This window comes from Phocoena phocoena, chromosome 8 (genome assembly GCF_963924675.1).
Source record: "Phocoena phocoena chromosome 8, mPhoPho1.1, whole genome shotgun sequence".
Taxonomy (NCBI): domain Eukaryota; kingdom Metazoa; phylum Chordata; class Mammalia; order Artiodactyla; family Phocoenidae; genus Phocoena; species Phocoena phocoena.
Window position 1 is genome coordinate 94,079,782 of NC_089226.1, and position 13,928 is coordinate 94,093,709.

General features: G+C 38.4%; 1 protein-coding gene across 1 annotated transcript in view; it reads left to right on the top strand.

Moving 5' to 3' along the window:
* Positions 1 to 13,928, top strand: part of HSD17B12 (hydroxysteroid 17-beta dehydrogenase 12) — a 161,368-nt gene that overhangs the window by 117,981 nt on the left and 29,459 nt on the right. The window contains exons 5-6 of the mRNA XM_065882706.1: positions 2,814 to 2,878; positions 3,725 to 3,769. Coding sequence (XP_065738778.1) covers positions 2,814 to 2,878; positions 3,725 to 3,769 — 110 coding nt within the window. The remainder of the gene's footprint in view (positions 1 to 2,813; positions 2,879 to 3,724; positions 3,770 to 13,928) is intronic.

Below are 13,928 nucleotides of genomic sequence, written 5' to 3' on the forward strand. Positions count from 1 at the left end.
GAACCCTCTAATATAAGAAGATGGCATTGCATGCACCCATTCTAAATGAGATTAAATTATAATGGAAATATTTCCATCCTTCCCTCCTACCCAAAGCCTGTTTTCTTCCTTTTCCAAGTCCCTGAAAGCTTTCCGCCTGCTGTTTGGCTGTTGCTGCCACCTAATGTCTCAAAATAAAATTGCAATGAGTTTGCCTTTTCCAAAAGATTCACATTATTGTGCAATTTATGGAAATAACTGTTTGAGAGCAACAGTTGTTTTCCTTTAACTCTTAAATAATAGCACCCTGAAGTGATTACTTATTGTGAAGACAATATGGGTAACGTATATTCCACTAGCAAAATGTGCGGCAGCTAATAAAGCAGGAAGGGATTTAAGAGTCCTAGTCCCTAGTAAAGGACAACTTGCCAGTGTGACCTTGACGTGTACTTCCCTTCATAAAGTCAGGCTCATTGCTCTGAAAGATCTGTTCCAGCTTTAACACGTTTTTCTTTTCTGTGTGTAATTTTGGTTATAAAAGTATAACCCTTATACATGATGCTGTTTATTTCTTTGGGTTAACGTTCTCAGTGTTGACTGTGTTTTCTTTTAGAGTCGTGTTAAATATAGATGGTCACGTTTTCAGTGTATGAGTAGATAGCTTTGATGGCTTTCCTTTGCTCGATTAGCAGAGACAGATCTGAAGATTTTCTGTTGTAAATACAGCCTTACCCAGAGTAACACTTCCTTGCTCGCTTAGTTATGTGTGGGCTTCTTTACCTTGACTTTGGCCTTGTAACAGAAGTTGCAAAGATTGCAGAGTTAACTGTGCTGCTTACAAAGTTCCTGGATATTTTTCTTTAATCCATATCTGGACTTTAAATATTTATAATTACACTATTCAATTTTCTTTACAGTTTTGAAATAGAGCATTAGTATTTCCATGGGCTAGAAAGAGATCTGAAGATAGAAAGTTTTCTAGATACAGGAGAGTGAAAAGAGATGGAGTTTGCTGTATGTGACAGCATTTTCTTTCTTTTATTTTAAAAATAATATTTATTTGTTTATTTGGCTGCGCTGAGTCTTAGTTGTGGCACGTGGGATCTTTTAGTTGCGGCATGCAGGATCTTTTAGTTGCGGCATGTGGGATCTAGTTACCTGACCAGGAATCGAACCCGGGCCCCCTGATTTGGGAGTGTGGAGTCTTAGCCACTGGACCAGCAGAGAAGTCCCCGACAGCATTTTCTTGAAATCATGAAGAATGTTACAATTTGGCAAAAACCTCTCCTTGAGGATTCTGTCATCTTAAACTGACTTTGTAAAGAATGTTTTGTTTATGGATAGTGTTTTAACAGATATTTTGGTTGTTGCTGTTTCTCTTAGTAACATTGTAAATAAGATATTCATCCTTTAAAATTCTGTAGATGGTTAAGACAAAGTTGAATGAACATAAACCCTCACCTTCAACTAGTTTTGGCTTAATTGTTAACAGATCTTTTATAGGATTGATTCCTAGACCGCTTGTGGGTGGAGAACCTTTTGAATAAAATAAAAATAAAAATGGATTTGAACCTGCTATTATTTTTTTGTTTAGATACCATCCCTATTCAGATGGGCAAGAATCTGAATTAAATACAGTTTGCTTTGATACTGTCCTTTGCCTACAGACTTTTCAGACAGGTTTCAGTGATCTTGTTCAAGCCATCCTGACCGAATTGTACCAGTAAAATCTTGAGACTCAGCCTGAAGTGACTGGCTTACTGCTAAATATAGAACTCTTATTGCTTTGAACTGCTAATTTTGTTAGCCTATTGAAAAAGTTACTATTACTACTATCAGGTTTATCAGGCCCAATTCCTTATAAGCTTGAGCAGAACGACCGGAATTTCATTATCTTTTTGCGACTGAAACCTTTCCTTTCTGATGCTCTACAGTTTTATTAAACATTGCTGTCAGATTTGTTTATTATCCAATTATTACTCACAGTTTTTCCTGAACTGAATACTGAATCAAGGCACAGGATGGCTTTAAAGTAGTGGTTAAGAGCCTAGCCTCTGAAGTCAAATTTCCTGAGTTTGAATTCTAGCCTTACGTTGCTCTATGACCTTGCGCAAGTTATTTAACCGCTGTGAACTTTAAGCCTTCCCGCGTATCCTAGATGAGGTCTGGGACAGGCTCCCATAGCACTCTGTACTTTGCAATGAAATAATTGTTTTAATCCTTTTTGTTTAGTGCCTTTCTCTTCCAACTGGATAGTTTGCTCCATGATGCCAGAAACTGCCTTTTTCTTTATGGTTTTTCTAGTTCCTGACACGCCTTGCACATAGATGAATGGTAAATTTTGTTGAATGATTAAATGAGCTCTCATTTAAGAGGTAAAGAAACTGAGATGTGTATCATGCGTGACTTACCCCAATTCATACATTTTCTGAAACAGTTATAAGTAGAACTCAAGTTTCCGGTCTCCTACATAATAGTACTTTCCACTCTTTCTATTACACTATGAAAATTGAAGATCTAGAGAGGGGTTAAACAATATATACAAATAATTGTATTACAGAGGCAGAATACACACATACTTCAAGGGGCTAGGGAAATTGAGAGGCAAATAAAAAGTCCTTTTGCCAGGGGTTGGGTATAGAAAGGCTTAATGAAGGAGGAAACATTTGAACTGTCCCTACAGGTAGATTTTGGACAGGTCATTCTAGACGACATAAACAGCATTTTGTGTAATTGTATGTATCATCTTAGTCTTGATATCTTTAATCTCTTTTTTTTTCAGTAAATCTCTAAAATGTATATTTTAGCCAGCTAATGATCTTGTCTTATTTCAGTGAACAATGTGGGAATGTCATATGAGTATCCGGAATACTTTTTGGATGTTCCTGACTTGGACAGTGTAAGTCGTTCTTTATAGATTATGGTCACCAAAAGAATGCACGTAGGTGTGTGTGAGACAATATGGTATAACGTTCAGGCTCTGAGCACTAGAGTCCAACTAACGGCCGAGGTTCACACCCTGGTCCTTCTACTCTACCTGAGTTACCTGGGGAATGACCCAACCATACTTAGTCTCCATTCTCCTGTCTGTAAAATAGGCAGCTTTACAGAGATGTTAGAAGGATTGAATGAGAAAATATTTATCACCTCATTTGTACAGGGCCAGCTTCAATAATAGCTCCAGTTTTTTATTATCACTTTTATTATATCAAAACAGCTCTGTTTAAGTATCAGGATTCTAAACATCAATTTAAAAACCATAAATGTGTTAATATCAATATAAAGCAGTATGGTTGATTCAGATAAACTAGCTCTACCAAAATGAAAGCTATATCCTTGATGCATGTATAATTCTTTAATAAAAACTAGAAAAGCATATCATTGAAGGAATATGTAAATTTTAAAAAATTATGAAAATCTTAGATTCAATAATTTCTCCTTTCCATGTTAGCAGAGAGGAAACTGCATATTTATTTTAGGTTTAGTATGTCTTTTTGCTTGCACATTTCACTTGTACATATACCTTGAATTTTGTATATTAGTATGAATTGCTGCATTTGGTAGAAAAGTACTATAACACAGAGTAAAATAAAATCTGCCTCTTTGCCCCAACTCCTCTCATTTTCCAGGTTCTTTATTGTATCTGGGGAAACTTTCATTGCATCTCTGGATCACTTACATATGTATCTAATATGGTTACTTCCATGATCAAATCTATATAAAATTATCAATATTTCTTTTGCAGACCATCAAGAAACTGATAAATGTTAATGTTCTTTCTGTTTGCAAGGTAAGCAGCTTCTTTATAAATATGTCATCTTCTTTTGTTTTTTTTTCTATTTAAAAACACTGAATCAGTTTGTTCACTTCAGTCAGCTCTTGTTTTGATGTAAGTACATATTCCAGATGAAAGCAATCTATTTCCTCGTGTCTTCAAGAAATAGAACTAAATGCCAAACAGGTGTCTGTATAGTTTTACTTTTTAACAAATGAACATTTATTAAATGCCTCCTATACGCAAGCACCGTAGTAGGCCCTGGGACTATACAAACTAACTTAGGCTGAAGATAGATTGTTTTACAAAGTTTTCATCTACGTATAATTCATCACTGATAAATTGTTTCCATTCCATATCCCCTGTGGTCTACTTAAGGTGATGAGCTAAAGGTTGTGGGAAAGCATTGTATGGGGAGTGTGGGACCATAGGGTAATGAGAGTGATTTTTATTAGCCACACATGAAAACTACTCTCATTTCTAGTTGCTAGGCATTCATTATAGCCATGTCACTCGTATATGCCAACAAAAGACACCACAGCTAATATATGATAAAAGGATGAATAGCTAGGAAGTATGAGCATCTGAACACCATTTCCCCTTCTTTTTTTTTTTTTTTTTTTTTTTTTTTGTCACACTATGCCACATGCAGGATCTTAGTTCCCTGACCGGGGATCGAACCCCTGCAGTGGAAGTATGGAGTCCTAACCACTGGTCTGCCAGGGAATTCCCATTTCCCCTTCTATTTTAGCAGTAACTACAATGAGATATCACACCTTGATTATACATACCAGACGAGAAGAAAATATTGCCTGAGGCAGAATTTCCATACGTAATGTTGGGTAGTTTAAATTTGAACATAATGTTGGAAAAGCCTAATTATTTTCATTAACTCTTATATACTAATTTAAGAAAACCAAAAGAACATTTAGCTCAAAACTATTAGAAGTGACCAGATAAATAAGAACGTAATTATTAATTTTTACTCGATGGCATAGTCTTGATCCTTTTTTCTATTGTGATATTTAAAAGAAAAGCTCTCCTTGGGTCTTCATTTCCTGAGAAATCATAACCCTTACATGGTTGATTTCAAGTTAAAGGACCCTAAAATCTTAACCCTTGGTCAGCTTTTCATATATGGCCATGCTTCTCCCTGTGTAACATATATGTTGCTTTTAAACTATGTAGTTAATTCAGACTTTATAATTTCAGTCTTTAGCAATATGGTTGATTCAGGTAAACCAGCTCTACCAAAAAGAAAGCTACATTGTTGATGCATGCACACTGTGTAACATTTGCTAGCTTGCTACCTAAAGGCACCTCTAATGAATCATATTGTAATATGACAAATAATTTTATAAAACAAATAATCGCTGTATCTGTTTCGTTGTTGTTATTAACCAAGATTTTTTCTCAAGTAGTTTGTGAGGCAAACTATCAATACAAACAAGTGCATCTGTGATTAGCTTTGGATCAAGTCCCACATGCAGAAAATTAATGCTTTTAAAATGTGGTTAAGGGGACTTCCCTGGTGGCGCAGTGGTTAAGAATCTGCCTGCCAATGCAGGGGACACAGGTTCGAGCCCTGGTCCGGGAAGATCCCACATACCGTGGAGCAACTAAGCCCGTGTGCCACAACTACTGAGCCTGCGCTCTAGAGCCCACGAGCCACAACTACTAAAGGCCGCGCGCCTAGAGCCCGTGCACTGCAACAAGAGAAGCCACCGAAATGAGAAGCCCGCACACCGCAACGAAGAGTAGACCCCGCTCGCCGCAACTAGAGAAAGCCTGCGTCCAGCAACAAAAACCCAATGCACCCAAAAAATAAAGAAATTTAAAAAAACAAAGCAAAAACAAATTAAAAAAAACAAAGCAAAGCAATACATGTGGTTAATGTGCATGTATCTGTATAGTTTTAAAGGTATTTCCCTTGGCATACTATGTAAATGTAATCGTTCTTCAGTAATCTGTATGTGGTTTCAAGTTAATTAAATAACTCCATCATTTACTAGTTATATGGCCTTGAGTGAATTACCCTCTGTACTTCAGTTTTTCATCTATAAATTGAGGATGATAATTCTCGTTACCTCACAGAGTTGTTTGGGGAATTAAACAAGGTAATATGTGTAAACCTCTTAAGAATAGTGCCCAGATCATGCTAAAGCCTCTAAAAAATGTTTCTATTACTTTGTTAAACTCAGAGGTGATAAAGATTTTTAGTAAACATGTGCAACTGTTACTTTTTTAGCAAGCAAATTCTTATTTTTTTTGGCTGCATCAGGTCTTCGTTTTGGCATGTGGGATCTTTCTGTAGCGGCGTGTGGGCTCTTTGTTGCAGCACGCAGGCTCCTCTCTAGCTGTGGCTCACAGGTTCCAGAGCACACGGGTTCTGTAGTTTGCAGCCTGCCAGCTCTCTCGTTGTGGCACTCAGGCTTAGTTGCCCCGGGGCCCGTGGGATCTTAGTTCTCAGACCAGAGATCGAACACGCATCCGCTGCATTGGAAGGCAGATTCTTTACCACTGGACCACCAGGGAACTCCCATAGCAAGCAAATTTTTGGATCAAAATTAATATCACTTCTAGTCTATAGTTTGTTTATGGTTTTGCCTTTTGAAATGACTGATTTGTACTATTGTTTTAATAATCTTTTCTAATACATTTGGCCAAATGCTTAAAAATAATGAGAGTTAAAAAATGAGTGTTTTATTATGTACATGTGTTTCATAATATATTGTAATGAGTTAATCATGAAAAATATTTTCCAGTGTTTAAATCGTATTTTATAGAATTGTGGGGTTTTAAAAAATATCTTTATTGGAGTATAATTGCTTTACAATGTTGTGTTGGTTTCTGCTGTACAACAAAGTGAATCAGCTGTATGTATACCTATATCCCCATATCCCCTCCCTCTTGAGCCTCCCTCCCACCCTCCCTATGCCACCCCTCTAGGTGGTCACAAAGCACTGAGCTGATCTCCCTGTGCCATGCAGCTGCTTCCCACTAGCTATCTATTTTACATTTAGTTGTGTATATATGTCAGTGCTACTCTATCACTTTGTGTGCCAGCTTCCCCTTCCCCTGCTGTGTCCTCAAGTCTGTTCTCTACATCTGTGTCTTTATTCCTGGCCTGCCACTAGGTTCATCAGTACCGTTTTTTAGATTCCATATATGTGCGTTAGCGTCTGGTATTTGTTTTTCTCTTTCTGAACCTACTTCACTGTGTATGTCAGACTCTAGGTCCATCCTATAGCATTGTTAATGCTAGCTCCAAATTAGTCTCCTGATAATTTTAATTCCTCTATCAGATAAACTGTGCAAAGTTTTTACTCTAGATACATTAGTATCTTCACCTGAGATCTCCTGCTTGTCAGTACTTCTGTGTTTGTATACCCTTACACTCTAAAACCCTGGCTTCCTCTGTCTCCCAAAACATGCATTTTGGGCTGGCAGTCTACAGAATAGTAGTGATAAAAGGCCAAGGTCCTGACCTTGATCTGTGAGAACCCGTCAGCTTGCTGTGCTCTGCAGTCACACACCGCATCCTTCACGCAGCATCTGAGCACAGATCCGCGTGTGCTGGTGGTGGTCACCTCATGGCCCTGCTTAAAGATGAGTAGTACAGTGGCGGGAGATGTGGATGAAGCACCACCAGTCCCACAGCACTGGAGAGGATCTCGCAGTTTTCTTTGAAGTAACGATGAAATAATAATGATGCACCAGTCCTAGTATCTTGACAAATTATAAAATGCTTCTCCTACCTCTTTATTCTTCCTCTTCCACTTTCTTTTTTTCCCATGGGCATGGATACTTTTTCCCACGAAATGAGTCAGAGACAAATGCCAACTTATTAAACATCATGCCCTATCATATTGTGAGCCATACTGATGGGAAGTATCACCAGCAGAAGGGCTGGATATATGCTTAAAACTTTTATACGTGAACCTCTTTTTGCAAGTCACATCCCATTTACAAAGCACTAAGGGGGTTTGCTATTTAAAACACTTTTTCGTTAAGCCAAATAGTCATCCTTTAATTTATCTTTCATGTAGATATGCATTTTCCTGTCCCTTTGTGATAGGCACTTTTAGTGGAAAAACAATTCAAAATTCTTGATTTATTCATCATGGAATTAGTAACATCTGGAGGACAGCCAATTAGTCTTCCCTCTACTATAGGCAGGATCCGGGTCATTACCGTCTCTGTAACATGGTGGACTAGTGATCGTTCAGGTGTGGATATGGTTTGATCAAACAGCGGGAGGTGAGTGGTGTGCAGTGGCCAGAAAAGTAGATTAGGACATGATTGTGCAGGTCCTTGAGTGCTGTGCTCAAGAGGGCAGAGAGCCTTAAAGTAGAAACAAGGTGTGATCTGGTGTACATTTTAGAAAGACAGTTCTAGTGGCAGCGTGGCCTGACAATGTGTATTTTATGGTATGTGTGTTGATCTTGTACTGAGAAGGGGCATTCACCTTGATGGAGTTCTGTGTCTATCGCTCCCAGTTTTAGTGTTCTTTCGTGCTGCTGTGATTTGCCCTATAGTATATTTTGATGAATTGTGCCTGTTGTCCTTTAGTTGACTGTGTTATGTTGCAGGGCCAGGGCTACATTTTCAGTATCAGTGGCTGTTTGGAGCCCTGGGGTAACTTAAAAGATGAAAATTAGTCTGGCTCTAGAATCTTACAAGGTTTTCTGGTGGCTGGATATGTGGGGAACCAGGGCATGGATGTCTGCAGCCTAATGCCTTAATAAATGTATCGAAAAAGGCTTATATGAGAAAGAGAACAACCTCTTCTCACCATCAATATTGGTCCAAGTTTTTTCTCCTCACCAAACCACATGATAGGGGCTGACCATCCTGAGAAGTGTGCCAGGAAAGATTGGAAAAGTCAGCTTGCCCTTGTGACCTTGGGTTTGGAGATATTTCCTGGGTAGGGCCCAGCATCTGGTTGGAAGCCTGTGCTGCCTCATGAGTACTGAATGACCTGGCTTGACCTTCCTTCAGGTCCAGGATTAGTGCTTGGTCCATGTGTTCCCATCCTGTATCAATAGGTCAGATGATAAAAATCGTATCAGTCCCCCATTCCAGTAGAGGAATTACAGAAGTGAAATATCCTGACCGAGGGAATTACAGGTCATCAGCAGATGAAGTGGCGATGAGTGGTCCCCAGAATATTGAGGAAGAAATATTAACAAGAGTAGTTGTGACTGTAGACCCCTGCTGTTCAATTAAAGAGTCCAGATTAGCTCTCCCAGGCCTTTGTCTCCCCAGTTCCATCTGATTATTTCACTTTTCATCTTATCCAATGATATAGGATTATTCCTTTCTTCTCTCTCAGTGACTGCTTAACTGGGCTTTCCCTTTACCAGGTTAGTGGAGGTAACGCAAGGGGTATTTAGAAGCCTTGTTGCTTGCTTTACAGTTTTGCTCTTAATACCTTCAGGGTTAAATTTAGTCTTGTTCTTATTCCCTGCAGAGCAGGAACGTGCCAAGGTGAGGAGAGCAGTGGTGTGGAAATTCTACATAGGTGACTGATATGGCAGGTAGATCAGCCTTCAATTGGAAGAAAGGTCCTCCTAGCCAGGGCTTTTTTCCTTGTGATTTCAGATGTTCTGTGACTAAAATCTAAGGTAAGGCTTATTTCGCCTCAGGAACAATGACCTTCAGACCAGAAGTGATGGAGTTTAGAGATAATTTTTAAAAATTTATTCATTTATTTATTTATTTTTGGCTGTGTTGGGTCTTCGTTTCTGTGCTAGGGCTTTCTCTAGTTGCAGCAAGCGGGGGCCACTCTTCTTCGCGGTGCGCGGGCCTCTTACTGTCGCGGGCTCTCTTGTTACGGAGCACAAGCTCCAGACGTGCAGGCTCAGTAGTTGTGGCTCACGGGCCTAGTTGCTCCACGGCATGTGGGATCCTCCCATACCAGGGCTCGAACCTGCGTTCCCTGCATTGGCAGGCAGACTCTCAACCACTGCGCCACCAGGGAAGCCCGGAGTTTAGAGATAATTAACCCTCCAGTTATTGAGCTACACCCTTCTACAGTAGTTTCAGTTTTATGCCTGGAAGGGGTTTCCATCTCAGAATATGGAGAGTTTGCAAATGAAATTGTTATATTGCTATTGGTTATTATTAGAGAAATCATGGAAAATGGGGAACGTGCCACAACTCCAGAGACAGGTATATACAAGTCCACTTTCAAACACTTAGCACACTGAGCACCAATCCAAAGACAGGTTGTGAAGCAGATCTTCTTTGCATTGTTTGTTACTGTTTTGAGATCACTTGTTTTAACATCTGCCACATTCGGTGTTGCCTTCCTTCTCTAGGCCTGACTATCTTTGATTGCTTTAATGACAGACAGTTTTAGGACCTCAAGACCCCATAGACTCTACACTCCTTTTCAAATGAACATGGCCCAAACCATATTACCTGCACTTCCCACAGTTTACCTAAGTCTTCTGAAGGTACTGGGCCCTGAAGCTGCAACTGGGCTTGGTGAATACAGCGTACGATAGGGAGTGGCCCTTCCTACACATGGATCCCTTAGGAGATTTCCAGACCATCATTCTGACAAATAGAGGGGATGTCCCAACCTTCTTTATTACCTTTCTTAGAGCAGAGAAGGAGGTGGGTGGAGGTGTGACCCAAGGAAAAATTTATTAACAACTTCCACTTACAGTGAAGTACCACTGAGTTTTGTTTGTTTTAGTTGGGAATGGGAAGGAGGAGTATTAAGCAGGGGATCAGAATTTAGTTCTTCCTTCATCAGATAATCAGCCAAAGTGGAAACTTGAAACCATGTCTTAGTAGGAGTGGTTGAAAGAACTAGAGATGTTTAACATGGAGAAGGGACACGTGACATCACACGCAGGCACATGTATGCACACACACATCTGATCAAGGCTAGTTAGTTCAGCCTCCTAAGTATTTTGCAAATCAGCTCACTTTTTATCCCCAGTGATAAAAGGTGAGTTCCCTTCTGATTCTAGGCCAGAGGTTGCAAATCAGTTGTCTCTGGGCTGGATGTGCCTACCAACATATTTTGGTTGGCTCCAGCTGTGTTTTCATATTGGGACATTTCACACCCAAATTTCTAGCTTCTCTTGGGAAAAATCTAAGACTAGGGTAACATAGACCTGAACTGCTGCATGGCAACAAGTGATTAGAGCTGAGTAACAGCCAAGCATGCTGAGTAGTTAGGCCTGCACTCTCCAGATTACCACAGTCCCCACTAGTCTGACTTATGCACTCATTTATGTTACCCACCTGGACCTTTTAGACATTGGAGTACCTGTTCCCCTGTTCAGTAACTCCAAGTGTTCAATCTGCTCAAACTGAATCATTGCTTGCTTGGTTGAGTTGAAGAATTTGAATGGCTTTGACTAAATCAATCTCTTCCATCCCTATGATTATCTGAAATCAAATCACTTGGAGTATGAGGCCCTTTGCATGCCTTTGAAAAGTCAGTTTTTTTCTCATAATACCACTATGTATTCATTATACGTCACTTAGCCATAATGCTATGCCCTGCCCATGGGATAGACAATAATAATCAATGTTTGGATGGATGGACAGATGGATGAAAAAGCACAGGAGAAGCGCTTGTTTACTTTTTCTTACATGGATTTGCCACTGGCATGTGACCAGTAGGGGGAGCCCTGTATTAATTTGGAAATCCATCAGAAGAATCTCTGTTCAGCAGTCTCGTTGTATTTAATTTAGGGATTATGCTAAGAATTTATACCCCCGACTCTGCCCCAAGAATTCAAGTTAACAACAGTAGGAAATTTATAAACTGTAGGAAGGAGAATATGACCCTCACCATTGCCCCCACACAAGGCTTTTCAGAATGAAGACATTCCAAGTTAATATCTAGAGTCTTTTAATCCACTTGAAAGCAGCTATCATTAAGCTCTTAAAAATTTCCAAATTTGGGGGCACATTTAGCCCTTAGAGTCTCATAGGAATGGGCTGCTTCAGGCACAACCACAAAATGATGGGTTTGCCAAACTACATGACAACCACTCTTTCCATAGTTTTCATCTTAAAAAATGAGGGAGTAGCTGGAGATTGGTTCTAAGGTCCTTTCCAGCTCCAAGTAAAGCTAGTTTATAGGAGAAGTGCCTTATAAATGGGTGAAAATCTAAAAATCTCTTTGAGAACTTTAGGAATTATTTTCTCCTACCTAAATCTGTCACTTTTGGAGAAGTCAGCTTATTTGGGGAAAACGTAAGTAATAGAAACTCTTAGCATATTATAAAATGCTAAACTTAGAAAACCAGTATGTGATGGTATGTTTGTTCTTTTTGTTTAGAGTTTATAAATTATGGCTTTAGTTTCATTATAATTAATTGGCATTCAGTTCTCTGTTCTGGAAAGTTCTTTTTCTTTTGTTAATTATTTTAACAAAATCAAACCAGAATTTATTTTAAAAGGAAAAGTTTTTTGTGGCGTGGGGCTGAATTTCAGGTTAAGTAATATGGGGTGAGGGGAAATGGCAAGGAGGGCTCACAACTTCCACAAAGACCTAAACATTAATAGAGAAGAAAACCAAACAATGCTCAGAGATCTCAAAGCACTCTAAAAACTTTATCTTATTAAGCTTTTCACCCCCTGTGCAGTAAGTATTCTGTTAGCCATACAGGTGAGATTCTAAGAATTTCAATTAAGTTGTATTCTTGGTACCACAGAGCTCAAATTATACCGTTTGTCAAAGGAAATGTGTGCTGTGTCATTCTAGTGTGACTTCAGTGGAGTTACCACCTCATTTCTCCAAAACAGGCATAGTGTAACATCGTTGTTACTTTACGTAATTCTTTTCGCTATTATACTGTGATTTTAAAATTACTGCTAATGATTCCAGTTGAAAATTTGCTTAAGGCACTTGCATCTGTTTCCTTCTAATTTGTGTGGGTTCATTTTTCAGTTGCTTGAATTCAGATCCTGTTTACTCCAAGCAGGTTTCTCTGGGGTAGAGGGCAGGGCAGAAGTGGACAAAATGGCTATTTGTGGTGTCCTAATTATTTGTACTAATAGCCTGGATTCCTGGGGCTTTGCCCAGATTCTACAGCAAGTTGTTACACTTCCTATTTATATATAATGGTGATACAGGTGTCAGTATTTGTTTTCTTATTTTACTAAAGTATCTTGAATTTTAATCTTTTCACTTGGGTTTTTAGTTATCTTTTTGAACACTATACAGTAGTGTTTTCTCCATACTGTTCTCTCCAAAATATGACCAAACACCACAGGTTACATGATATTAAAAATATATATATATATTCCTCATAAAATTTTACTTTTTTTGTAATAACTATCAAAGTTTAGATTATACTTACATTGTTTTGGGCAATTGTACACCTATAATATTTGAAAAAATAAATCTTAAATAAAATTAATCTTAAAAATAATTTGCTTGTAAAAAGAAATTATTTGCTTGTGAAATAATTGCATAATTTGCTTGTGTTATCAGTTTTCATACCAAACTAAAAAGTGGGAAACTCGGATTGGCTTTTGAGTATAAAATAAGGTTCCTTCTACAAACTCTTGATTACTGATGCCAAAGAAATGAAAAGAAAAAAAGTTTATTCATGTTAATTTCTTTTAGAAATGACACTGATTGTGGGTGCTCTTCTAATTACAAAAGCAATGCAAGCAGTTGCCAAAAATATGATAAATATTCCAGAATACTACAATGGATACATTTTAGTATAATGTCTGCAAGGATTTTTCTAGGCCAGCCAATGCATTTTTAAAAAAACTTTTATTTATTTTTTTATACAGCAGGTTCTTATTAGTTATCCATTTTATACATATTAGTGTATATAGGTCAATCCCAATCTCCCAATTCATCAAGCCAATGCATTTTTGAGTCAGCTTATCTCAACTGAATGATCTAATAATACTGATTTTGATTTTGTATGAAGTAAATCAGACTCTTATTTATTTCCCAGCCAGGATATACGTAGTTGTGGCAATAAATACCAGTAGATATTTCACTCTTGAGTAGAATATGTGGTGTCTCTAAGAGGAATTGTAAATTGAGCTATTGTTGGTGAAGACTCATTTATCTTTGTATATGTGTATACTCTATGGCCGGCTTGCATACAAAGTGATGTGATATCTTGGTATGAGATAACATATAGTGACCTTTCTCCCTTTGATTTTAGACATCTAG